Source organism: Sciurus carolinensis, chromosome 11 (genome assembly GCF_902686445.1).
Source record: "Sciurus carolinensis chromosome 11, mSciCar1.2, whole genome shotgun sequence".
Classification (NCBI taxonomy): Eukaryota; Metazoa; Chordata; class Mammalia; order Rodentia; family Sciuridae; genus Sciurus; species Sciurus carolinensis.
This window is the reverse complement of record NC_062223.1, coordinates 128,539,666-128,567,489: the sequence shown is the minus strand read 5'-3', so window position 1 is coordinate 128,567,489 and position 27,824 is coordinate 128,539,666. Positions and strand designations below refer to the sequence as shown.

The following is a 27,824-nucleotide window of genomic DNA, read 5'->3' as shown; positions in this document are numbered from 1 at the left end:
ATTTTTGCTTTTTTTTTTTTTTTTTTTTTTTTTAATCAATATGAGCACTTTAAGTTCCTGTGGTTCTCCCCTTACACAAGAGACACATGGTTGAGGCCTGCTGGAAAGTAGGCCATAGAATAAGAACAGAGAACAAAGGTGCCCAGTTGTTATGGAAAAGAAGCAGAGAAGGTGCTCCCCAGACAGATAGGGGCTGTTCTCCTTCTCAATCATAGTTAACTGCTTGAACCAGGATCTCAAAGCAACAGAAGGAAATGGTGAAAGTAGGCTCTCGGGTTGTTCAGATAGTCAGTGGGGAAAATATCTGAAGGAGAGAGGATAGGCAATGTCCTTTCTCCCCTAGACCAGAAACAGAATCTTGTGGACAAAGGTATCAATACCTAGAAGGTGTAAGACTGGTAGAGAGAGAAAAACCAGTGAGAACTTACGCTCTTCGGAGCTTCTCTCTTCCAGAGGATATTTTTAGAAAGGAAGGACATGGAAATTAAGGCAGGAAGTCAGTTCCCTAAATATTCAGGGTCTGATAAGTAAGTTATCATTTTGAGATTTTGGAGATTCTGTGGGAATTGCCAGATGCCACATCTCAAAGCCTGGTTCAGGTCTCTGTGGTCCATCAGTAATGACATGGGCTCCAAGCCAAGCAAAAGTACCAGGACTTACAAGTGGGTTGTAAAGCGGGAGCAGTGATTTGGAAGTGACCCAATGAAACACTGACCATCATTGGACCTTTGCGTAGAATAAGTTCATATTTATTTAAGAACTTCCAGAAAATGTTTTGAAGAACTTTTCAAACTTCAGTTAGAATATTTGGCCACCAAGAAGGGGATTTCCTTGGGATATGAAGTTCGTTCTTCTTACATTTAGGTTGCCATGAGGGAAATGAGAATTTGCACGTTAGAATTAGTATTTTACGAATCCCAATGCACATTGGCTCTCATCTATCAGGGAGCTTTAGAATAGGATTGCACTGAACCTTTTGTCTTCAACAGACTCTATAGCTTCGAGATTGACTGAGAGGTTTGACTTGGCTCTGGTTCATGGAGTTTACTGGCAGAATTAGAGAACCCCAGAGAGAGGCATTAATAGCCAGTTGGGGGATGTTTCAGAATTGTAAATGGAGGCAGGAGCCAGGCCACTGTCTAGCCATGTGACCCACTTTCCTGTCAACCTCATTGTGGGTTGTAATCTGGGGGTACTGACTGGTTCTGACTAAGACAGACTTAAATATCTGGCAAAGGGGTGTGAAAGTAGTCCTGCTGTGCAAGCTGGAATCTGGCTAGCCAGGGTGAGTGCCAGCCCCCACCAGAGAATCCAGCTGCAGCTCCCTCCACCCCAGACATCCAATCTTGGCAACTGGCTCCCTGACTTGGACTCCTGACTGTATTCAGCTCCCCCACTGGGGTTCTGTTGGCAGCTTCCCTTTCCTTTTCCCTGAGAAGGGGATCCCAACTCTTTTCCCCATCCCTGCAAGATCTATTTTACCACAAAAGGATTCCAGGAACCACAACCCAACCTCCTATCCCTGGTTAGAAGGTCCCTGCTTTCCTGCTGCTATGCTGGTCCACTGCTCAAGATCCAGTCCCAATGCCAAGCTGAGTGTGGGTAGACCATGAGAAGTGGTTCCTGTCCAGTCTACCTCTCTCCTCTTTTCACCAGCCTCAGGACCCAGGAAATCAGCATATGGGACATGGGCATGAGATCTACAAGATGTCCCCTTGTTTTACCTCAACTTCTGCCTCACTGTGGTTCCTAGGGAAGGTGCGTTAGTTCTGAAACAGGAAAATGCTTCCATTCTCATGGACCAGTTGAGAGCTGTGAAGGCCATGGGAGAACGCTGCAGAATTCTGTGCCTGAGACCATGTGAACTCCCTTTCCAATTAATCACAATCCTATCTTTCTCAGCACATGCTTGGTTGGCCTGATAATTTGTAGTCTGTCCTCCAGACTGGAAGAGAAAATCTCTGAAGTTGTCAATTTTAAGGTTCTTCTCTGGTTCAATTTTCTTAACACTCATCTACTTCCCCAATTCTCCTAACACCTTCCTCACCTCCTGTTCCCAGGGTGGGAAGAGGCAGCCTGCTCATTCCCCTCCCCTAGGCTTCGTAACTGCCCAACCTGTAGCAGTGAGTCAAGGAGCTTCTCAGCACTAGCTCGAGACTTTTTTGCTGGACTTGACAGCAAAGCTGCCTCTACAGTCACCTGTCACTTTTGCTTCACATCCTGTTATTCACCTTGATCGCCCAAGGTGTGCTGAACCCTAAGGTCAGTGTCTGGGCAACAATGGGGCAAATGCTTATTTAAGATTTTCATTGTTTTTCTATCTTTTCTTTTCTTCTCTGACTCCTTTTTTGGGAGGGTTAAAGCTTTCTCTCAGAATCACATCACAGGCTCACTGAGATTGTGAAAGAAAACTATAGTGAAGGTCAGAAGCACTTTGCAATTCTTGGGCCCTATAGTCCTATAGAAACCCCAGAGGCTGGGGTTCTTCCTTGGGTGGAAGGTGCAGGGCATAGCGTGACTGTGAATGGATCAGGCAGTTGTGATGCCAACTGTGCTTGTGCTCAGAGGTGCTGCAGCCCAGAGCCGTTCTAATCAGCTTGGTTATCCAGTAGGCTGCAGCGGACACGCAGAGCACAGCAGAGGAAAACTCATGCACTTGGCAGATAATAACAGAGATGAGCAAGGGCCTTGAACTCCATAGCTCTTAATAAATGGCTATTGGCCTCATAGGCCTTAACCCACCAGAGACCTGTGAACTTATCCCCAGACTGGAGGTCTGAGCTTCCATCAAGTAGAATCTCTCCTTCCTGAATCCACCGCAAACCTCAGGGTGGTAGGAATGAGGAGCAGGGCTGATAGCCCTCTCTAGGTGTCAGCCCCTGGAGGGGGCTCTGAAAGCCAAGAGGGATGTGCCTGGGGACCAGTTGGCAGAGAGAGGACAGATGCCATTCTGTAACTTTCACGGTGGGGAAACCCATTTTGGCTTGGCCCTTAGCACTGACTGAAGCCATGAGAGAAAGAAGGAGCACTGTCCATGGGGCTAGGCAGGAGGCCTTGTGTGGGGAGATGTGAGAGCTGGAAATACTGTTCCTCCCACAGAGCCTTGGCAGCTAAGCCCCCCAACAGCACACTCAGCTAGTTCTATCTGCCCTCCAGGGCTCCGTAGCATCTGTGCACTATGGAAGCTGGTGAAGGGGGAGTTTATGGGGACAGTACAGCCCTTACACTGAGTCCCTAGTCTCCTGGGACCCACTCAGCCCATCAGGCTTGCTCTCTTGTTCCTGCTCAGCCTCCGCATCCTGCTCTGTCTCAGCACAGCACCCCACCAGGGGAGGACTGGGGAGGTACTGGAGGAGCCGGCCTTCCCGTTTCATTTCTGCCAGCTCTTTGGCACAGCAGCTGGGTGTGTTGGTCTCATAGGTGTCATGGAAGGTGTTGTAGTCCACCTCATAGAAGCCCTTTTCCAAAGTGAGGACCGGTGTGAATCGGTGGCCCCAGAGTACCTCTGTATCCATGTAAGAGCTTCGTGCTTGGCAAGTCATGCCTGGGGAAACAGAAGCCGTACACGTTAAGATGCGAGAAGTCATTGATCCACTGATCCACCAATCCATCCAATCCATTCATCTCTGTCCATCCAATCATTCATGAAGCATTTCTTATACATCTGCTGTGTGATAAACATATAGAGGTGTAAAGCTCAATAAGTCATAGTCCTTGTCCCAGAGGAACTCAAGATATGGTGGGTACAAAACATTAGAAATGAACATGTGGGGCTGGGGATATAGCTCAGTGGTAGAGTGCTTGTCTTTCAAGCACAAGGCTCTGGGTTCAACTCCCAGCACCACCAAAAAAAAAAAAAAAAAAAAAAAGAACATTGAATATTTGGGGCTGGGGTTGTGGCTCAGTGGTAGAGCGCTTGCCTAGCATGTGTGAGGCACTGGGATTGAGTCTCAGCACCACATAAAAACAAATAAACAAATAAAGGTTAAAAAAAAAAAAAGAATGCTTTAAAAAAAAAAATGAACATGCAAGACTCTGGAGTGAATGAACATGCAAGACTCCAGGACCCAAGAGTGAATAATTTTTTTAATAGCTGGAGGCAGCAACATGGTTTCTGAAAATGGCATTCAGATCTAGAAGACAGACCGGAAAAGAGGCTGAAAAAGGGATTGAACAAAGAGAAATTCAGAGTGAGGGAACACAGAGAAAATGACAGACATTTTGAACATACGGGGATTATTTCATGTAGACACATATGAGTAGAAGCCTACACACTCATGCACACAGGCACAACTACATGTGCACACACACGAGCACACATGCACACACAGGAAGGGGAGCAGACTCTACACACATGTACGTACAGGTTTGGATTCTTGATCAGAGGATGCTTTGATGCCCCCGCTCCCTCTCCACATAGCCCTTGCCATCTCTCTGTTATTTTTAGGTGTTGCTTTTTCTCCAGAGAGGGAGGGCAGCTTTGTTTATAGATGACAAGTCTCTGTGCTTAGGGTCATGGGAAAGCAGCCTTCAATTCCATCTTCTGGCCCAGGAAAGTACCAGCTTGTACTCTTTGGGCACTGAAGGAGAAGCCTTCTCCAGTTCCCCCACCTAGGACTTTTGCTGTGAGGGTGTTATGCAAACCAGATCCACAGCCAAAGGATGCATCCCATCCCAATATACTCTGCCTGGGTCCCCCAGGGAGCCCCCATATATGGGGGCTAGGTTTTAGCCTACTGTCTGCTCTCAGGGGGATGCCATCCTGGGTCAGGTCTCTACAATCATTCCTCACCTCTTGTTGTTTACACCTTGGTTTCAGCAGAGGTGTAGATGCCCAGTTGGGCACTAACCAGCCTAGTCCAGGCCAGATGTTGCAGGCTCCCAGGGTCTTGGGGAAGACAGTGGGACAGGACCATTACAGTAGCTCATGGGACAAACCCCTTGGGTTTTCCTGCGCTTCTCCTATCCCTCCTCTAGGGATGTGGAAGTGGGCTGCCCTGTAGCTCGAGATGCTTCCTGTGTCCCTGGCTGCTTGTGGTTCTGCATTGAAAGAACTCTTGGTATCTGACACTGTGCCTTACCTGTCACACTTCATGTAATCATTTAATCCTCCCAACAACCCAGTGAGATTAATTTTCCTCATTTTATTGACAAGTCAAACAACTTGCCCAAACTCAGAAAAGTCGGCTATGGCAGAGCCATGCTACTCAAACCTAGGCCTGAATTCATGCCCATGCTTGGCTCTATGAGTGTGACAATCAAACCATTCTAGTTGTCTTAAGATCAGAACAGAAACAAGTGGGTGAGTCTCCTTCCCTGATCTCTCTGGGTCTCCCCTACAATCCCAGCAGAGTAAGGGTAGCCCAGATCGTGAGAGGGGGTCAAGGGGTTAGGGCAGGTCATTGTGGGTCACTGGTTTTGAGGGCAATGTGAGGAAGTAAGCAGATGGGCAGGACAAGCATCCACCCCTTCTGCTGGCAGTGGCCTTTGTACCCTCTCTGCTGCAGTGGTGAAGGCAGCTACAGGTAATGATAAGGCATAGCTTTGTTATCTGTTCCCCGGTCTCTCACCTGATCCCTCTTTTGTAACTCTGGAGTGGAACTCTTCCCTCAGAACCTGAGCCTGTGTTCTGATCCTGACCCTATCACCAAGGGCAGGGTGACCCTGTGCCAAGGGCAGAGTGACCTGCAAGCACCCAGCTCTGTAGGAGGTAGCTATCTGCATCTTGACTGTCATCAGCCCCAGGGACTCCTGCAGCTGTCACCATATGCTGCCTGGCTAGGTTCTGGCCCCCAGCAGATGGCCAAATAGCCCCCTGGGGTACTAGTCCCTGGAGCCTGTTAGCACCCCTCTACCTGGTTCCACTGATTCTGAAATGGGAAGGCTTAGGGAGGCCCTGTTTGAGTCTCCCACTCAGCATCAAGCTTCTCTTTGTGGCAAACCCCAAACATTATAGGAGGCCAGTGTGGAGTGGTAGAAAAAGCTTTAGATTTATAAATGAAAGGCCTAAGCGTGAACACTTACTGTCTGCATGATCCTTTTAAGCTTTAGCAACCACATTAGTAAAATGGATGGAAGCCAGCCCTACACTGTTGTTTGCAAGAATTAGGGGGGAAAACCCCATGTGATCATTTTGAGCATGGATGAGTTTTCTATGTCATCATTAGGGCTTGGGCTCCTGCTCAGTCTACTTGGTGAAAAAAAAGGAAGAAAGATGAAAGGAAGAACAGAAATAAAAAGCAAGACTCAGGATTTTGCTGGGGCCTCCTCTCTGCAGAAACTCTGGCCCTAAGTGTGGGGAGGGTTGGAATCCATGGTTCTCAGTCAGAGCTCAGGATCTCTTAGGCATTGGGCTCCTTGGAGCCACCTCTGTGAGATCTAGCATGGCTGCATGGCTAAGGAAGGTGGAGGCTCTGGGCTGTCAGCTGTGAGAGTCAGTAGCCAAGCAGGGGATGCCAAGCTGATCACAGGAGGGCATCTTCATGTGCCAACGTGAATGTTGATGCCTCAGCATGGATGCACTGTGTTCTGCAAGGAAGAAGCCCCACATGCTTTGGGTCCACAGAGCCAACCTCCTGGATGAAAGCTGAGAGGCACCGATCCAGACGGGGGCTCCCCCAGGTCTGGGGCACAAATGTCTCTAAAGAAAGGTGAATCCACTCGAGCTTAGGAAATGCTGCACACTATCCTTTCCTGGTGATGTGATTCACAGTGTGTATAGAAAGTAGCTCAACTCTAGAAACCCAGCTTGCCTTTGTATCACTCCCAGTCAATATTACCACTTCTAGGACAGGGGTCACTTTGGCCTGTTGGAAACAACTGTCAATTCTGGGGTCCCCTGGCTTGATGTGTGTCCTGGCTCTATGACTTAGTAGTGCTTGCCATGTCTGTGCCTCTGTTTCTATAACTTAATGAATACTGTCTTACAGGAGCATGGGAGGGCACCAAATGAGGTAATATTCATTTAAAGTCTAGAACTGTGCCTGGAAATTGGGAGGGATTGACCAATGTATTCTATTGTTAGTATTCCACAATGCCCCTCAGATCATGATTAGGAGCTGGACATACTGACGGTGCCATCTCAGGATTCTCACATATAAACTTCTATCTCCTGGAGTCACAGTGGTCTAAGCTCCCAGGGGAGGTGAGAGGCTCATGTGACCCAGGAGGGAGAAATGTCTTACCTGTGGCTTCCACCATCCCCTCTAGAATAACCACGACTTCAAACTCCTCCTGATCCAGCTGAGCCCGGGACATCTCCCAGAAAGGACTCTTCTCATTGATCTCATGTGAGATGATGAGCGGAGACACGAGGAAGAGACGGTCATCGCCGGTGTCGAAGCCCACGTTGATGTCCGTCTGGTTCAGGGGGATGAACTCCCCTTCTTTGGTCTGGCGCGACTTGATGAGCTTGGCGCGGATGGAGGCCTCGACGATGTGCGAGTTGCGGAGGTCCCCGACTCGGAACATGAGGCACAGCTTCTCGTCCCGCATGGAGATGACCGCGTTGTTGGAAAACATGAGGGTCTCGGCTCTCTTCTTCGGCTGACTGATCTTGACAAACATGCAGCCCACCATGAAGGCGTTGACGATGGAGCCCAGGATGGCCTGCACCAGGAGGAGTATGATCCCCTCTGGACACTTCTCTGTGATGACTCGGAAGCCGTACCCTATGGTCGTTTCAGTCTCAATAGAGAACAGGAAAGCAGACACAAACCCGCTGAGGTTTTCAACACAAGGGATCCACTCTTGGTCGCCTACATGGTCCAGATCACCCCGAATGTAAGCAATGAGCCACCAGATGAAACCGAAGAATAACCACGTGATGGTGTAGACCATGGTGAAGACGAGCAGGTTGAAGCGCCATTTGAGGTCCACCAGGGTGGTGAAGAGGTCGCTTAGGTAGCGGTAGGTCTCCTGGACGTTGCCATGGTGCACATTGCACTTGCCGCTCTTCTCCATGTAGCGTTGCCGGGGCTTCTTGCCTTCTGCCAGCAGGCGGGTGCGGTCTGTGGCGATGGGGACATAATCACGAGCCTGTTTGGGAATCTTCTTGGGGTCCCGGGGCGTGACTCCAATCTCCATGTCCTGGTTCATCGCATTCCTAGAGTCACCAGCCATAACTGGGTTATGTGGAGTTAGAAAAGATATCATAAGTGAAGCAGACTGTTCTGATTCCCAGAGATACGAGACTGGAGAGACTCCCACCTGAGGGCTCTCATGACCTCTACCCTAGTGTACAGTAGCTCAGACTGTAAAATTCACGTGGGCAGGGACCACATGTAGGATTCCTTTGCCTCTCTGGGGCCTACTACAGATTCTAGCACACACTAGATGCTCGAGATTGTTGAATAAACAACAAACTTACAGGTCTCAACTATAAGTAAAGTATTTAAAGGATTAAAGAAATCTGGGAGCAATTTTAAAAACCTCAATTGCAATAATATATTAAATGCTTACTATATTCCGTGCAAGATATATGAATTGTCACCACGAGAACTTGCTGGAGTTAGAGATTGTAGGGCACATTACATACTGTGTGCTCATGTATCGTATTGATTTCTTTTTTCTTTTTTTGCTGGGGATTGAATCCAGGGTCTCACACATGCTAGGTAAGTGCTCTACTGTTGAGCTCCATCCCCAGCCCCTGTCATCATGTTGATTTCTAAGAGTCCCTCTCCCTCCATTAGCATGGAAGCTCAAAGGGGGCATAATTTTGAGTTCATTTTGTTCCCGTACACTTTGCAAGCACCTGGAGGATAGCCTGGCATGTACTATCTACTCAAAGGAAGGTTTTGAATAAAATGGATGGATAAATAAGAAAATTGAGAATGCAGAGTCCCAAAGGAGCGTGACGCCCAGACCACCAAACAAGAAAGTGGTAAAGCCAATATTTGGGTTGCTGATCACCTAGCCCAAAGCCTGTGCTCTTTCCTTTAGACTTTCTTATCTCCTTTCCTTTAATCTGAGAGCTTTTAGCTGCTCAGAGAGGAAAGGGCACTGTGTGTCAGTTTGCCAAGTGGTCGCTCTTACCTCTGTGGAGTCTGTGACTGTCTGCGCACTTACTAAAATAACAAATTATGGTGGAGATATCTAAAAAGAACAAATTAAAAAAATGCTGTGGAGATACACTCTTTAAAAATGTGATCCATTTATTCCCTACAAAGTTGACACAGAATATTCACATGCCAAGGCTTTCAAAAGGCCTGTTTTTTAGAGAACGTACCAAACTTCAAAGAGACATAAGACACCTGCACTATCCAATTGACTGTTTTTCTGGTATTCTGCTCAAACCCATTTAAAATGCTTTAAGACTCTGATGAAATTAGGCAAGACTGTGAGAATCTCTGCAATTAATAAGAAGAGCTTAAATTTCTGAGCATCACAAGCCAGGCATTGCACTAAAAAATTATATCCATTAGCTCATGTAATCCTACCGTAAAGTTATTAGATAAATAGGTATTATCTGTTCTGTTTTAGAAGAGGAAAATAGAGCTTGAGTAGCATGTGGCCAAGTCAGGTTTTGGATCTAGGTTTTTCTGGCTCTAGCCCAAGGACTTAACCACAGCCCTTGCTATACAATAGCTTGCAGACATCAGTGTTCTGTGGCTTAGACTTCAACTGATGAACTCTCCTTCCAGAAAGCTCTACAAGCACTGATCCTTGGAAAGTCACCTTAGGCCACACTATAATTCAATGCTTCTTCGTCTTCGTGACCAAGCTTTCCTGGGTTTCATAGGTACACTTCTTTGTAGGTGTAGGATTTGCCAGTTCCCCCCAATTTCTTTCTTTGTCCTGATTGAGGGCCTTGACCCCTCTGTGACCTGACCAGTCACATTCTTTTTCTCTTACAGGCTCGAACCCAAGCCTGAACATTCCCAGGCACTTTTGAACTGTTTAGGCTGTTGCTTAAAACACTGAAAGAGCAAACATGTTGCTAAACATGCTGAAGCTACCCTTGGCCTAGAGTCAAATTCCTTAAAAACCCATTAGACTGCATACCCTGACCTGTGCTGATACCCCTAGGGAGAATATTCCTTTTCTCACTAGACATTCCTCTGTAAATTCCCCTAATAGATGCTTTGGACTGATCACCCTGAGGTTTAGTGCTTCTTTGGAATCCCAACCAGCGCCATCTTGGGATGGTTTGGGGGAGTCCTTTGTGGGAACTCCACCACTTTTAGACTAAGTGGTTTGGCTGGACAGATACTAGGAAACTGTGCCCTAATAGAAGAACCTTGTAAATGTTCTACAAGCCACTGACTTACTGACCAACCGAGGCAATTTCACCCAAACTGGGAGGTCAGATGACCCTAACAGACCTCTTCCTTTGTTGCCTGGGCGATTGCAGCAATTTCAAGGTAACCTCTAAAATATCATATTGGAGAGTCACTCAAAGGGCTATTTATCTCAGACATCCATTGACTATTCTGCACAGAGCCACCTGCTCCCTCACATGGCAGTTAGAAAGATAAATGAAACCCAGAGGGCTATGCTTAGGGCGTCTTTGCAGAATCCCAATCAGGATTTTGCTGTAGCTCTAGGTAGGGGTCTTGCACTGAAAACCAGAGAAGAGATGCCCAGAGAGTGAGATATGCTATTAACTCCATGTGCTCCTGGGGACTCTAACTGTTGAAATCCAGATAGGGTTCTGATAGGAGTATTCTGGGGACTGCTCCAGCCAACTGATGTTGGGTATGGCAGGCACAATGCCACAAGAGTGAGTCATGGGCAAGGGCACTTGGGAAAGTATATTCTCTTGCCCTCAGCTCTTGAAGAAAAACAGCTTTCTGCTGATTTTCTGCACTGTTTCCTTCTTTATTTTTAAACATATTCTCGTACGTTCTTGCATGCTGTACTAGAAACAGAAAGATGTTTTCTAGGACACCTCAGCCCACGTCTGAAAACTTTTCATGTCTGGTAGACAGGAAAAGGAGGCTTACTTCTGATTTAAGATCAGTATACCTTCTCCATGCTCACTGGAATCATAAGTTATTTCTGACTTGACTGAGGGTGAGATCTGCAGTCTAGCTCAACATCCAGCAAACTTGTTCTGTGATCTATAGAAAAATAATCCTATCATTTTTTTTTGCCTCATTTTCCTTGTTCAAATCTTGGATAACATTCTTTGCCCCTCCAGCCCTGAGAACCAATACAGGGATCCATGGAAAGAATATGTGATACAAACAAGTATAAGTATAAATGTACATTTAGTCATGCACTGCATAATGACATATATAATACAGATCATATATAATACAGTCTATTGACATTGTAGGCATCTTAATTTGTGTAAATATGCTCTATGATGTTTCCACAACAATGAAATCACCTAATGATGCATTTTCCAGAATGCATCTCCATCATTGAGTTGCACTGAATTTAAATGTAATACAAAGTTCTATTAATTCCATTTTAAAGATTAGGTCAGAAATATTTATTAAATTAAGCATCTAATGTCCTAGTGGTGATTTACAGGGCAGTCATTGAGCTGATTGGCATGGAGCCTCTGCTATTCAGGTTTCTTTTAAGGGTAAGTTACATGCCTATCCTAGAACTCCTGTCCTGCAGTGCTGTCTGCCCATAAAGGCAAACAGATTCTGAGGAGCAATGGAGATGGACTTCCTTAATAAGGTTTTCAAGATTCATTCTGTTAATTAGGTACCCATTTAGCAAGCATTAACTGAGGAACTACTATACTCCAACTCCTGTGCTTGGACCTGGCTGTAAAAAAAATGAAGAAGGTAAATTCAGACCCAGCCCTCCTGGAATTTATATTCTATACTGCCTCCTTGAACCTAGGGTTTGTGCAAAACTGTGTGTAGAGAGAGAGAAGCAGGAAGAAAAGTCATGGGCCTAGCTGAGGGCAACTGAATAGCCCAGCTGCTCTCTGTAGGATACAGGACAAAGCACTGACTTCAGCCAATCCCATTACACCTCATCAAGCCTGTTACTGCTGTTCATCTTCCGGCCTCCCCTGTGCCCATGGATGGAAAGCGGTGCCGAGACAGGATGAAAACCCTTGGGAAAGACAGAGCTTCAAGTCCAGCAAAGAGGTTTAATCCCTTTGATAGAAAGCATGAGTAGAGAGACTCAAAAGAGATCAAATCAAAGGGAGTTGTACTTTAGATGATGCACAAATGACTCTGACATCCATTTAAATGGACCCCTGAAGAAGGAATTCTACAAACATCCACCACAGTGCCAGGAGCCCAGCTGCAGAGGTAGGTTAGGAGCACACTCAGGGTTCCGCAGGGCTTCCTGGAGAAAGCACTCGGCTGGAGTCTTGTCTCAGACTCAGTTTCTGTGAAACTCTCTGTGAAAATGGGAGCCACAAACATCTCATGGATTTCCTCCTCTCTCTCTGGGTTGACATCTTTCTCCCCAGAGATTTGCCACCTGCAGTGAGGTTGGAGGAAGAGTCACGGAGGAGGACATACTAGTCTTCTCATGTTGTTACGTTTGAATTCTACCCTGTACGACTCTATTTGGCTGTACTGATTGTTAAAATATGAACATGCTCCAAACTGGCTGGTGAACAGGCTGACCCAGTTGCCTCAAGAACTCTCAAGGTTAGCAGGGAGGATTAGGCACGTGGCAGAATTCTAAGATGCCCTCATGATTCCTGTCCCACGGTATACACTCTCTGAATAATCCGGGGACTTGGGGATGGAGCCCTCATTTGACAATTAGGTGCTGTTACACAGCTTAGTTGGCTTGAGTAAAGGAAGGTCATGTGGGCGAAGCTAATGATACAAGGACTGGACTTTTCCTGAAGCAGGAAATTCATCACTAGAGAAATTAGATGAGAGGGAGATTGCTCATTTGCTGGTTTTAAAGATAGAGGGTTCACATGGCAGGGAATGTGATGACTTCTAGGTGCTAAGACAGTCCCCAGGCAACAGCTTGCAGGGCCTCAGGGACTTCAAGTCCTATGACTGAAGAACTGAATTCTGACAACAACAGGAACTTGGAAGAGGACCCTGGGTTCCAGATGAAGACACCACCAGTGCTTTGACTTTGGTCTTGTGAGAACTGAGCAGAGAACAGTCACCGAATGGGCTTCTGACCTACTGAACTGTGAACCGTTAAACACATGTTGTTCTACCACTAAATCTATGGTCATCTGTTATGGCCAAAATAGAAACAGAGTATAGAAAGGAACATTGATGGCTTTTCTAAGTATCATGAATGGTTAGGAAACCTGACTCTGGCACCAGATTGCCCACGTTCCTGTTCTACCTTGAGCTGAGATGCTTTGGAGAAAGTTACTACTCTAAGGCTCAGTTACTTCATCTGCAGAATGGGAATGAGAATAGTACTAATCAAAGAGTATTGCTAGGAAGATTAAAGGAGAAGCGTCTGAACAGTGTGTGGCTGATAGGAGCTCTCTCTTGGTAGCGACAGTGGACTCTGTGTTCGTGAACTCTACATCCATTGATTCAACCGGCCGCAGATGGAAAATATTTGGGGAAAAAAATGTGCTTTTATTGAATATGTATGGGCTTTTGTTTCTTGTCAGTTTTTGTTAACCAATATCATACAATAACTATTTATACAGCATTTACATTGTATTAGGAATCATAAGCAATCTAGAGGTGCCTAGATTGGACAGATTTGAAATATACAGGAGAATGCAGTAGGGTGCCTGCAAGTATTGTCATTTTGTACAAGGGACAGAGTAAATTTGGGTCCCCTAGGGACCCTGGAACCCTGGGGACAGGATTGGGAGAGTCAGGGAAGGACAGAAGTGCTTCAAACAATCCAAGGAAGGAGAAGCTACAGTTCCCCAGGCCCATGGATGTGTCAGTACTAGGTTCCCATGGCCTCATTTCATTTACTCTGCAAATATGATTTTATCTTCATTTTACAAAAAAAGGAAACTAGGAGCTTAGAAATCTCTCCTAGGGCACGCTGCCAGTGCGGAGTCCTCAGTGACTGGAGTTGGGTGTAAACGCTGCTTGCAGAGGTCTTGGATCTCTCCAGTTTCTGTGGGATCCTAGGTGGGAACCCCTGGCCTGCTGCCCCATGAAGCTGTGCCTGAAGAACCTTCTAAGAACTGTTTATTTGGCTTCTTCACCAGTAGGCAGAGCCTGTACTGGCTCCCTGTTCCAGAGTGGTTGTTGCAGGCCTTCATTCCTGGCTCGCAGCTGACAGCTTCTCGCTTCCTGGGTTTCCAACGAGCTCCCCCAACCCCGCCTCCTGTGCAGGCTCTTGGGAAGAGGCAGAGAGAAGCAGCTGCCAGACCCGGAGCTTAGAGACTCAGAAGCCCCAGGCGTGGCGGGGAATCCCTGAGCGCAGTGCAGATGGGGGAGCCCTTAGCATCACCCCACACCGGCAGCTCCAGAACACAGCGGAGACCCGGCCTGACCCAGAGTGGACCCCGGAGCCCTGAGCTTCTGCCTGCCAGGCCTCAGGGAATGTGACTCAGGAGGCTTTCTGTGATACCCCCCAGCAGGTGGTCCCAGACAACAATGCCCTTACTCAGTTCTTGCCTTTGTTCTGCTCTTTAGTCCTCTGGCAGCCAGGGAGGCCCCCAGGGAGACAAACCACAGGGGCCCTCAGCCTCTTCCAACCAGATGCAGAAATAGCAGCTGAGAGAGGCCAGGAAGAGACAGAGAGGAGGCAGAGGCACTGTCCCCCGGGAATTAGCTGGGTGGCCCCGAAACCCTAGCCAGGGAGAGAGCAGACAAGGCCCAGATACCTGATTTGTGGGTCCTTCATCCTCAAAAAGGGGTTAGCCCACCCCAGCCTCCCTGAGCCTGTGTCCTAACCACACTGAAGGGCTGGCTCTTCCCAGGGGCCCAGTATTGGTTTCCTGGTTTTTCAAAATTACCAGCCTTAAAACAAAACGAAATTCTTTTTGGTGCACTCTGAGCTTTAATGGCACAGAGCCCAGGAGTGATAAATCTTTAAAAACCCATCAGGTATTTCATTTAAAAACCTCATCAGTTTGTATCTATTTGTTTTATCAGCTTAGGTGGGGATCTATTCTTGAATTCCTGGATGTTGAACCCAAATTAGTGTGGGTCAGGACTAATTTGCACAGGAGGTAGTAGGTGTGAATACTCAGGGGAAACTGACAAAAGTCTTCATCCATCTATCCATCCATTCAGTCAGTGAACCCCCACTGAACATTAGCATTATGATGGGCTCTCAGGGTAGAAGTGGGTAGAACCTCACTTCACCAGCTTTCCTGTGCTTTCATCCATGGGGGGATCTTATTGAAATGCAGGTTTTGATGCACTAGATCTGGGGTTCCCCACATCTGCAGTTTATCTAAGGAGCTCCCAGTGATGTTGACATTGCTGGTCCTCAGTTCACATTGAGCAGTAAGGCCTCACCCTAGGCGCACATTGCAATCAGCCCTGGCCACAGATGACTCTAACAGGCAAAGACTTTCAGGACTACAGTTATGTTCTCTGCCCTGGAGGCGCTCTTGGATTGGCGGGGAGCAAACAGGCCAACAGATCAGCCCATAGACAGTGATAGAGAAACTGAGGTGTGGTTCCTAATTTGGTTTGGCAGCGATGGGCGAGGAAGGTTCAGGAAAGCTGTGGAGCAGAGGGTGCCTGGGGAGTGGGTGAAGTAGGAAAGCTTTCTGGCATGAGAACAGGGGGCCAAATGGGAATAATAGCTCAGGTATTATGTACTGTCTCTGTACAAGGTGTTTTTTATGTATTGTATCATTTAATACTTGAATACATTTGTCAAGATAGTCGTCGTAGCCTCATTTACAGGTCACAGAAGCCCAGTGATTTAATGGTATGCTTACTGGCACAGAACTATGGAGGGGCAGGACCAGGTTCTCAGGACAGGTTGCTCTTCTGCAGCCCTTGGGTTTGACCAGGTTGCTCTAAGTCTCCATGAGGGTCAGGCTCAGGATGCAGCCAGACCAACAGATGCCTGACTGTGCCAGGAAAGCAGTGCATTTTGTCTGGTGCACACCTAATGTGTAGAGGCTGCCAGTGGCATGGCCGTGCCCCTCTCCCCACTGGGTGTCTGTTCTCCCTCCACCCTCTGGCTTCCCTCTAGCTTGTCCCCTGCTCATCTGACAGTGCTCCTTGGCTTTTCAAACCTCAACAATCTTGCCCTGGAATATCCCTAGTTTCTCCAAGGAGATTGGGTATCTACATGACCCAGGTAGCATCTGCTGTTCTAGTGGAATCACTAGGCCCCTCTGGTCATTCCCTCTTGGAAATGTCTGCTTGGACAGCGGAGTTCCTGCAAGGAAAAGATCACCAGCCAGCAGCCACCGATTTCACTCTTAAGGTCTGGATTTTCCTTCATCCAAGGTGGTCTGCTTCTGCCAGGAGTGAGGGCAAATATGTCATTTTTCCTGAAGTTCTCAGTTGAGCGGGCTGGGCATGCCATTGAAACCAGTCCCCTGGCTTGCTGTTGAACTCTGCCTCCTACAGAAGTCAGTGAATGTGGCTACTGGATGGGACCTTTCGACACGGACACATTATGTTTGCTTATTGGTCAAATACAGGCTTTCTATTTTTATTCAAATGTAACTTCTTATATCTCATTATCACATTTTTGATAAATATTTAAAATACTTATTCTCCTTAGTCTAGAAAGTAATTACACAAACACATGGTAAATGCAACCAAAACTAGTTCTGGGCTAATGGGACACAATAAGGAGTGGTGGGGACTGTGGAGAATTGAGCACACATGCAGTAATTAAAGGGGGCAATCTCTTCTTGGCTCTAGCTCATTAATTATTGCCATGCCAAAATGTGGAGTTGGTACTGCAAGATCCTCCACTCTCTTTTTCCAAAAAATCTAGAAGTGAAAACATTTGAACATGAAATTACTCCCCCCACCGCCCATGATAACAAATTCAACAATTTTGGAAGTACTATGCAAACCAAAGAAAAGCCATCTGTGAATTCGATTCAGTCTCTCAGCTGCCAATATATGTTTCTGGGCTACTGAGTTAGAGAGAGACCTTTTCTTCCTAGGGACAACTTAGATTGTACTTTGAGATATGCTCAGCATGGTGCTAAGAGATGAGACAGTGTCAATAAATTCTCCTAAAAGTTATATTCTTTGTACTAAAGAGTCTGTCATGAATGCTACCTGTCAATCTCTGGGACAAAGGAAGCCAGGAGGCTGGGGTGGAAGGAGATGAAAATTCACTCTGGGATGCACATCATAGCAAAGAGGGGGTCAAGCGGTTACCCTCTCCATTCCCCACCAATCTGATTCCTGTGGTCCTAACTAGCCCTGTCTGTTGTCTGTTCCCCCAGATCCCTTCATTATGCAGATGGCGGCTAAGACAGTCCCTGTTCTTAATGTGCATCTCCTGCCTGCTTGCTTCTCCTTCCTAACTTGCATCACTTGCAAGAGTAAAGAAAACTGCATGTTGGGTAATGGTGGTAGTCCTCCATGTGCCTAGTGGTAGAATGGCTTCTTCTAAGAGGAGGGCTCTAAGGACAGGAGGGTGGAGCAGGTGACCTCAGTTCACCACGGTCCCCACCATTCCTTATTGTGTCCCATTAGCTCAGAGCTGGTTTCTGGCTCAGATGTGACTGATGCTGATAACCACTGCTTAGGGAATGATGGCACAATAGGACTGTGCGGCTCTGTCACATGAGTGGAGTTAGACCATAGATGCTGATGTTTCTGTTCAGGGTGTTCCTCACTCTCATGGGCTTATGAGGGCTTCAGGAGTGCATTGTCCTTTTAGTGCTGCTCCAAGCAGAAGGCCCAGGAAAGGGATTCTCCTAAGTTCTCCCGCTGCTAAAGTGGATAAACCTCCTGTGCCTGTGAGGGGGGCCATGTGCCAGGAGCAGGTCAAGGGGTTGTCAGTGGAATGTGGAGCCAGGGACAATGTGCATCTGGGAATAGGTGGTGGTAGATGGAACACTTCATCACCACAGAGCTGTCCCTGCACAGTTTTCTGTGATTGCTGAACTGCTAATAAGGCCTCTGGTAAGGCAGCAAGGACCTCTCGGGGGATGAGGGCCCCATTGCATCAGCCTTATTCAGACTTTCCTGTCCCTGGGGAGCTGTCACAGACTCACAGTCTCCCCTGCTCAGGGCATCCCTCTGGCCTGCATCCTGGGCTGTCTCTGCCTTCAGAGGGGAGTTCTTAAATCTGGTCCCTCAGCACAGGTGGGATCACTGTTGGGAACAAAGTCAAGGTGGGGGTCAGGATGCAGGACCGAGATTGCTGCCAGAGTCATGCAACTCTGCTTCATTGTGATTCAGTCCTTTGACCAGAGTGAGTCCTTTAGAAGCATCTTTCCCATCTGTGCTGTGTCCTCACACCCTTTGTGTTCTTTTTGCTTCTTTTAAATATGTGCTTAATTTATCTCCTGCTGTAGGTCAAACTGATTTCTTGTTTTCCTTTGCAAATTAGCTCTGAAAGTGTGTCAGGGAGTGAGTGTGTATGTGTGTGTGTGTGTGAGCGTGTGCACACATGTACATGCATGTGCTATTCTGAACTAGGTGCCTTACCTATGTTACCTGATTATCTCAATAATGCTGTAGGGTAAGTCTCCTTATACAGATAAGGAGACTGAGATTTGGAGCAGGGAAGGAACTAGCCCAAGGTCACATGACTCTGAAGCAGCAGAGCCTGGCTTTGAACTAATCTTGGCCTGACTCCAGAGCCCACGCTCCAGTCTCCTACTTTGTATCCATCAGTATCCAGTCACCTTGATTCTGAATTACAATCTCGACTCTCCTGGCCTCAACCTATGCCCTGGATCCATGTTACTCCAAACATCCTCATCCTGATTCTTTTTTTATATGAGAAATGACAATATCCATGGGGATTGTAAGGTTAAAGAAACACCTTCCATTTTATCAGGAAAATTTCTATCCTACTAAATTCTAGTACAATGTACTTGACCCCCTTGATCTAAATTGGCATGGGTTAAGAGCAGATATAAGGTATAAAATACCAGTATTATTATTATTCACAATTATCATTATGGAATAATAATGGTAATTTGCATCTCTCTTGGGCATTTTTGGAACTCTGAAATCAGCTCAGGAGAATCCTACAATATTAATCCCATTTTGCAGTTGGATAGTTCGGGTTGCCCAAGGGCACACAGATGCTGGTTAATTTGCTTCCAGGATGCTGGCATTATAGACACAGGAACACTTGTGAAGTTTTTTGTAATACAATCACCTGGGCCTAACAGGTGGTCCTGACTTCTAGTTGCACAGCAAAGGAGCCGCTTAGTAGCAAAGGGGGAACTGGAGAGTGAGCTTGCGATTTTAGGTGCAGGGGGCAGCCCAGACAAGGGGCAGATGATTGGTTGCTAAATCAGATTGCATCCTTGATGGATCCCCTACCACAAATCTAAGGAAGAAATAAAATCTCCTGAGTAATTTTCTGGCATCTGGAGAGAAACAAGTACCTGAATAGAAGTGCTATGGACTACTCCCGTGGTTGTACTGAGAGTTTGTGATAAAGATTATAAGGAGAGAGGGAAGGGCTAAATGGCGTGTCACTTAAGGGCTTTTCAAGGAAGACAGCGTTCTTGTCTGAAATGGGAGCAGGCAGATTTGGCAAATTTTGCTTGTGGAGTTCAATTCTTTGGAGAAAATAGAGACAAAAAGACAGGATTTGAAAGATTCGTTTGAACATATCTAAGTGAGTCCTAATATATTCAGCAGTATTTTTCAAAGGACAGATATTAAGCCTAATTTGAGGTATGCAATCTGGATTTGAAAGATCTAATCACATGTGAGTACCTTTCAAGTCATTAATTATTGAGAGTGCACCTATAGAGCAGGACAGTAAGCTTGCATGGAAGTTCCCAGCCTGTGTGGCTCCCTCTTCCTTAAGAGGAATATTTCCTTGCCCTCCCTGGCAAGCTGCTATGGACCACTTGGGGTCCCTTATGTCCCCTCACTTTGATACTCAGCCCTGGCTTTCCTGCACAATCCACATGCACCCCCCCCCCATCCTCTGCAGAGGATGTAGGGAAAATTGTCTGTAAAAGGGCATGAAAATCAAATTAATTCATCTTACATTTCCCCTGCATTTGTATCTGTCTGTCTAGTATTTTTCCTTTTTAGGCCTACTATCTCTTTGAAAGCAAGCAGCAGAGTTATAATATGATTTTTTCATTGTAACCCTACACTGTATGCATTCTGCATTAAATAATAAGGGGAATTAATAATTAAATCAAAATGAAAAACCACTTGTTTCCTTTCTACAACCCCAGGGACAGATTTCCTGGGCTGGTGCCAATTTAGCAGCAATGATTAGAGAATAGGACATAGAAATGCAGAGAAGATAAGAGCAATGAAGTAAGATGATGTGAACATGAATATGTTTATGTCCAAGTCCAAAACAAGGGCTGGGAAGAGAAGACAGGTGGACCAGTGAGTGAGAAAGAACCAGAGAAACAGGGCATAATAGGTAAAATTCCAATAATCATGACTGAAACCTCTTGGGAACACACCATATTATCAGATTTTACTCTAGACGCTTTGGATGTATTAATTCATTGACTCACTTCAGAGAAGATGTGAGGCAGCTACTATTAGCCCCATTTTACAGGTGAGGGAACTGAAGCAGAGGAAGGGAAGTGGACTGTCTTGAAGATAGTAAGTTGTTGATTTGGATTTAAACCCAGGTTGACTGGCCCAAGAAAAGCAGGGAAAAGGGGATGCCCCCAAAACCCAAGAACGGGAGAATGAATGAAAAAGAAAGGCAGTGAGAATAAAAACACAAAGTGAAGAGAACAGGGGAATTAGAGTATGGGGGTGAGAAAGAAAGAGGGATAAAAAAGCAAAGGAGGAAAAGGAAAGATGAGCAGGAAATGGTGGCACGTGCCTATAATCCCAGCAGCTCTGGAGGCTGAGGTAGGAGGATCGTGAGTTCAGAACCAGCCTCTGCAATCGCGAGGCACTAAGCAACTCAGTGAGACCCTGTCTCTAAATAAAATACAAAATAGGGCTGGGGATTTGGCTCAGTGGTCGAGAGCCCCTGAGTTCAATCCCCGGTACCAACCTCCCAAAAAATAAAAAGATGAAGTGAGGACGAAAATGAGAGCTGGGGAGAAGGAAAGGAAGAGCAGAAAAGAGAACCAGTCAAGAGAACATGTGCACTGAAGACTCACTGTTGTGCTCTTCCCATTTGCCATCCCATTTGACCTTCCCATGCCACTTCGAGGTAGGTGTTATCAGACCCACTTTCCAGAAAGTGAACTGAAGGTCCAAGACACTAAATGGTGCCCAAGGTCACACAGTTTGTTTCTGGCAGAACAAAATGAACTGGGGACAACTACCAAATGATGAAGACAGAAATCAAAAGATAGCTAAATAAATGGATTGGAAGACTCAAGAGAGTAAGGGTATTGACTCCCCAAATTGCCATTCAGGTTTAATACAATTCCTAGCAAAATTCTACTAAATTGTCTTTTAGACATAGATAAAATTAGTCTAAAATGTATATGGAATGACAAAGGAAGTAGAATAGATAAAATAATTTTGCAAAATAATAAAGTAGAAGGAATCAGTCTACCCAATTTTAAGATTCATTATCGGTATTGGCAGAAGAACAGACATCTAGATCAATGTCACAGAACAGAGAGCTCCAAGATAGACCTTCACAAATATACTCAACTTTTTTTCAACAAAAGTGCCAGAGAAATTCAATGAAGGAAAGATAGATTTTTCAGCAAACAGCAAAGGAATAATCTCACATCCACAGGCAAAAAAAAAAAAAAAAAAAGAACCTTGACATAAGTTTCAGAACTTATAAAAAAATTAACCCAAAATGGATCATGAACATCAATGTAAAAGACAAAACTATAAAACTTTTAGAGAAAAACAGATAAACTTCATCAGAATTGAAAACATTTGCTTTGAAAAAGACCCTGTTAAGAAGACAAAAAGTCAAATTATGGAGTAGGAGAAAATGTTTGCACGCTGCATATCAGACAAAGGAATAGTATCTAGAATACATAAAGAACTCTCGAAACTCATATGAAACAACAACAACAAAAAAATTGATGCATTTAGAGAATGAGCCTGACACATTTTGCTGAAGAGGCTATGCAGAGGGCCAACAAGAACACAAAAAGATGATCATCATCCTTAGCCATTAAAAAATGCAAATTAAAACCACAATGAGATATCACTACTTGTCTATCAGAAAGGTGAAAATAAAAAATATCAATAACAGTAAATGATGGCAAGGATACAGAGAAACTGGATTACTTGTACATTGCTGGCAATGATGTAAAACTGTATAGTCACAGTGGAAAAAACAATTTGACAGCTAAAAAACAAAACAAAACAAAACAAACCCCAAAACCCTAAACATATAACTACCATATGACCCAGCAATTGCACTTCTGGGCATTTATCCCAGAGAAGTGAACACTTGTGTTCTCACAAAAACCAGTATACAAATACTTATAGAAGCTTTATTGGTAACAGTCCCAAACTGGGAACAACTCAGATGTCTTTCAATGGGTAGATGGTTAAATAAACTATGATACAGTCACCTTATGGACTAACACACACAGGCATGCGCACATGCACACACACACACACACACACACACACCCCTCATTGAATCTCTAGGGAATTATGTTGAATGAAAACAAAGTCAATTTCAATAGGTTACATGCTGTATGATTCTTTTTATATAGCATTTTTGAGATGACAAAAATTATAGAAGTGGAGAACAGATTAGTGTTTGTCAGGGGTTGGGCAGGAGGGTGGGAAGCAGGTGTGGCAATAATAGGACAACATAAAAGATACTTGTAACGATGACAATGTTCTATTGTCAATTATTTATTACTATGGACACTGGAGTATAATTTTGCAAGATGTTACCATTGAAAGCAACTGAGCAAAGAGTATGTTGTTTTCTTTGCATTGTTTCTTTAATTGCATGCATATCTACAATTATTTTAAAATAAAAATGTTTAATAAAAGAAAAATGGCAGGATGGATGTAGTAGGAAGAGGAACAGAGCCAAAGAAGTAGTAAAGAGCAGGTATGGTCAAGAGAAGGAGAAAAAGACAAAGTAGAGGGGACAAAGATGCAAACTGAGGAAGGGAGAGAGGGCAAGGGTGGGGGGAGGAAATAAAATGTGACTCAAGTTGAGTGCTTATGAGAAGGAGTTGGGGACATTCACAGATTTGAGGCAGGGACAGTCTCCCCAGGATCATCCATGGGGCCCAGGCTCCCATTCTCAGCCTCTGCTCTTCCAGCCTCACTCTCCACTAACCTGTATCTAACCTGTTCCCTGCCTCTTCAAGTCACTTGCTGGGTCACCTGTCTCCATCCCATCACCAGCAGATTTTTCCTGATTCCCCCTGGTCCTGCTTCCTGTGGCATTCTACCCAACACACTACCAGCCAGACTGTAATTCATTCCTGCTCAGGTCCGCCTTCCCCTAAGGGATGGGTGTCCCCTAAGTCACAGTGTACGAATGACCCAGTCTTCTATCTCCGGTTCCTGCACAAGGTCTGGCCTGTGTATAAGTTCTGTACACATTTTGAAAGGGATATGAATGACTTTTTTTTTTTTTTTTTTGTGGTGCTGGGGTGACATTTTGAGTCTATCTGATAAAGAGCACTTTGCAAAGCAACCAAGGACTGCAGAAGCCTTCGTACCGTGGTGACCAGTAGGGTTGCTGTGCTATATGGCAGCCTTTGTTTGTAAGGGTCCCTGGGATGGAGACACCCGTGCCTTCTCCTAGTCCTGGGGGACAGCCCCCTTGTTGGAGTAGAGGCAGTACCTCATGCCTGTGGCTCTTCTGAGCCCCTCCTCACTAGGCTTAAGTACCAAGGACTGAGTGGCACAATCTTGCCCAGGGTAGGGTCGGGGTGAGTAGGGGCAGAATCTGAGGAAAAAAAAAAAACTCAGGCATTTGAAATCCTCCTGACTCTTCCTTTCTGAGCACAAGCAAGGATGTAGGATGATGGCACTGAGGACTCCCTGATTGTGAGATTGGGAGTGTGGAAAGTGAGAGGAGCTGTGTGTGTGGGTGTGTGTGTCACAACAACCAAATCAAGGGAAGGAGAGGAGACAACCTTGATCTGACCTCCTACCCACCCCGCCTGTCACCTTTCCTGTCTCCATACTCTCCTGCCACCATACCAGTTGATGCCTGGTGACCAGGAAGTGCTGTTGCCACCTGCCAACTGGTCCGATTACCCCTGACCTTTGCCCTCCAGCTTGCTCTAGTCTGGAATGATAATGGAGCCTAACATTTAAGCTCCCGCCAGGATCTCCAGGGTCATGTGTTAAAGGTTTGGCTCTGACATTTAACTTAACACAGCTCTTGGCAAGGGTTACTGCCATCCTGGGCTCTGTTGACTAGAATAGCTCCCTTATCTGAATGTCAAGGTAGGAGGAACTAGATACGCAGCAGAGGCGGGGGGGGGGGGGGGGGGGGGCGGCCCTCGGAGGCCAGTCACTCCATCTTTCAGTTTTGTGAAGGGAGAACTGTCTGCTCTGTTTTAAAATCATTTCAGGGGAAAAAGAGAAAGCCACTTCACAAGTCCTTTTGAAAACATACACTCAGGTATTTTTAATCAAGTGCCTCCCTACCATTCTTTGTATCTGAATCCCCCTTCTTCTTGCCTTTAGAAAAAAACAGAAAAATTCCCCCAAGGCTGAAAACTGACTTAGAAGTCATCTGATGTTGGATTCTCTCTCACAAACAATGCCAGTTTTCTGTGACTGGTTTGGTTTGCAGTGCAAACACGGTGAAAAGTTTAATTTAAAAATGGATTCTGGTCCCTCTGCATTCTCTCCATTGTCCCTCCAAACCCAGCCTAAATATTCAATCAGTATTGGTTCAGAAAATGCAAGCTTTTCCTACCATTCTCCCAAATGGGAAGCATAACCTGCCTGACTGATCCCATTCCAAGGTCTTCAAAAATTAATTAGCCTTGGCAAGTGCCAGGTGATCAAATAAGTGATTGTTGAACTGATTTAAAAACAAAAACCAGAAGTAGATGCAGTTTTCATGTACATAAATGCCTAGTATACCCACTGGTGGTTTTGCCCACAGAAGGCTCGGAGAATCCCATCATTTTAAGAGAAAATGGGAATTGGAGAATGGACACTGGTCATTTCTTCCCTACCCTGGGGTTAATTTCATCATAGATGACCAGAGCAACCTTAAAAGTCTCCCTAATTCTTGGACAAGAAGCCCAGTCAAGTGCCTAAGAAAGCCCCAAGGGGATCTTGCTGTGCTCTCTGCATCAGGGGCCACGAGAATACTGTGACAGAGACACATTGATGTGGCTGCTGACCCCAGAGAGGCATGTGCTCTGCACTGCCTAGGGTATGCTGGCAGGCTCACAGGACCCCATGTTGGGGAATCCCACAGAGACCTGACTTCATGCAGAGAAGGCAGCTAAGCTCTAAGACAGCTCTGGGCCAGGTGAGCAGCATGTCCCATCTCCTGCCCACCCTTTGCTCCTGCCTCCTCCTCCGCTATACTGCACTGGTTTTCTGTTTAATGCAGACATGCTCCTTAAATAAGAAATGCTACCAGTGAGTAATGCCAGCAGTTTCTTGCAGCTTTTGGAGAGTCTTGCCTGAGTGTTTGGTGTCCTTTCTGATGGAGAGTTAGGTAGTAAATCTGGGGAAGACGGCTGGGTATTGAAGAGTGTGTCACAAGTTCTCTTACAATGGTGTGCTTCCAGGAAGTACAGACCCTGTATATCAGGACCCCCACAGAGAACATTATACCTCTAAGCAGAATGGCATATCTTGGGTTGGCTCAATAGCCTACAATCCCTGTGAAACTCACCAATCTTTTCGTGCCAGAACCCAAAGCAGGGCTCCGCTCTCTGACTCACACATCATTCCCTCTGCCCTGTTCATCTGCCAGATTCTAGGAAGCCAGCTGATGGGACTTACCTGGGCATCTAAGCAAAAGGCATGGATCTTGGAAGGGCAGGAACACCTCACGGGGTTTGTGTTTGATAATAAAAAGACCCCAAATTCTGAGTCAGAAGACAAGGATTTAGAAGATAGTGATGCTGCCACTTAGTGCTCAGAATGCTGCTAGTTTTACTCTCATCTATAAAACAGGAGAACCAAGATCTGCCTCACAGGGCTGGTGTCCGAATTAACTCATGTAAACGTGTCCTAGCTCAGCACCTTGGTTTCATAAATATCATCTACTTTCTTACATGGGAAAGTGTTTCGTGAACCAGAAAGGCCTAGAATGCATAGCTTGCTTGAGCTAAGACATGGTACATTTTGGAGGCAGACCCAGGTGAGAATCTCCCTTGATAAGCTGTTTGCCTCGGGCAACAGATTCTCTTGACTGCCATTTCTCACCTGTAGAGTGAGCTCGATAATCTCTGCTTCATTAAGAGGATTAAAACAGAGTAAATTACTTGGCAAACAGGCAGGTTCCCATTGATCATCTTTTGGTGGTTTGAAAGGGCTCTTGGAATACATTTTGAACTAGCTCTCCATCTTGCCCATTTTAGGATAGCCCCTGGAACTTGGGGGAGCAAACTAAATTGGAGGAGTCAGCACCGCCCTAAGTCTGTTCAACATCCCAGGGACTGAGAAACTGTTTGCAGGAAGGACAAACAGAATCGGGGTCCCTGGAGCATGTCTTCAGGGATATACACCAGTTTGAGAAGAAAGAGAATAAAGACAGTATGGCTTTTCCCTATTCCTCATTCCCTGCCCTTGGTTCCTTGACACCCCAGTTGGTCTTTTAGAACAGTTTGAAAGATGTCTAAAAAGAAAGAGGGAGGTAAGCAGGACGTGACCTAGTGACCTGGGCAGAGGAGAGGGCAGAAATAACAAGGCTGTGTTCCCAATTTGGCTAGACTTAAAAGGGAAAGCAAGATTAAGCTGAGGATCTAAGGCTGAGGTAGTGCCACCCCCACCCTGGCCCTCTCTGCCCCCACTTGAAGGTGGAATCATTACCAATGGTAGTAATGCCCCCCCACCAAGTGCCCTAGCCTCTCCAACGGATGATAGGAAATTTCAGGCACCGAGTCTCCTACTGGAGCAGAGACGGTTACAGCCCTCTGGATGCTGGACTCCCCAGGCCCAGAGAAGCCCACTGCCTTCTTCTGGGGCATCTCTTGAATTTCCTGGCTGAACTTTGGACCAGCCCTGATCTTTTCCTTATCCCCCTGAGCCTTCCCCTATCTGAACGGTTCTCTGTGACAGCTTGTTGCCCGGGTGATGGGTACCCCCAGAGTGTGGTTCTGCTTTTCAGAACCAGTGAACCAGGTGAGAAATGGAGGAGGAAAAGAAGACAACTTACTTGTGGAGATCGGAGCATTCAAGTCCCACTGATGCTAACTTCTGGGATATCCCTTAGAGGCGGTGCAGAAGACTTTCAGGGCTTTTGAGGAGACTCTCCAGTCCCAGCCATTACCCAACCGAGTGGCTGCAGTCTACAGCCTCTCCCTTGTCGTGGGTCCTGTGGACATAGGCGTCTAAATCATTCTATCTCTTGTCCCTTTACTCGCCAGCCTCCTCAGTCACTCCCTTCTAATAGCAAGAGAGAGCAGCCAGAGGCGCTCGCTCTCTTCCTCTTTCCCTGCCTCCCTCCCCTCTCTCCTCCCTCTTGTCTCCCAGGGTTCTCCTCCCTCTATCCCCAGCACAAATGAATCTCCGGATAATAACGAGATTTAAAGGGCCACCCGCAAAGGCCGTAGAGGGCGGGGTGGGGTGGGGATGGGGCGGGCGCTGCTTGTGATCCCCGCACGCCATCAGTTTGGAAGGAGTCGCATGGAGGAGGAAAGCAGAGAGAGAGAGAGAACCGGAGCCGGCAGGCAGGCCTCCTCTCCCTTCCCCGCTGCCCACTGTCCCTCCTGTCTGCGCCACCATCCTGCT

General features: G+C 46.2%; 1 protein-coding gene across 3 annotated transcripts; it reads right to left on the bottom strand.

The window, feature by feature from the left end:
• Positions 1 to 8: 8 nt before the first annotated feature.
• Positions 9 to 27,573, bottom strand: Kcnj5 (potassium inwardly rectifying channel subfamily J member 5). 3 transcript variants are annotated; one of them, XM_047519698.1, is made up of 3 exons: positions 27,250 to 27,573; positions 7,185 to 8,123; positions 9 to 1,160 (listed from the first exon to the last, which is right to left on the bottom strand). In XM_047519698.1, exons 2-3 carry the CDS (start codon positions 8,119 to 8,121, stop codon positions 1,057 to 1,059), a joined length of 1,041 nt encoding a protein of 346 aa, XP_047375654.1. In that variant the 5' UTR covers positions 8,122 to 8,123; positions 27,250 to 27,573; the 3' UTR covers positions 9 to 1,056. The 3 variants fall into 3 exon arrangements, with proteins under 3 accessions (XP_047375654.1, XP_047375652.1, XP_047375653.1); XM_047519696.1 differs by having other exon boundaries at positions 9 to 3,544; positions 27,250 to 27,571; XM_047519697.1 differs by having other exon boundaries at positions 9 to 3,544; positions 7,185 to 8,104; positions 27,250 to 27,571.
• Positions 27,574 to 27,824: the final 251 nt, after the last annotated feature.

What these genes read in the sequence shown, in the direction of transcription:
- Kcnj5 (XM_047519696.1), bottom strand. Translation starts at nt 8,121, where the DNA reads ATGGCTGGTGACTCTAGGAATGCGATGAACCAGGACATGGAGATTGGA. An exon ending in GGGGATGGTGGAAGCCACAG is followed by an intron (nt 3,545 to 7,184) that starts GTAAGACATTTC and finishes CTGTTTCCCCAG; the next exon opens with GCATGACTTGCCAAGCACGA.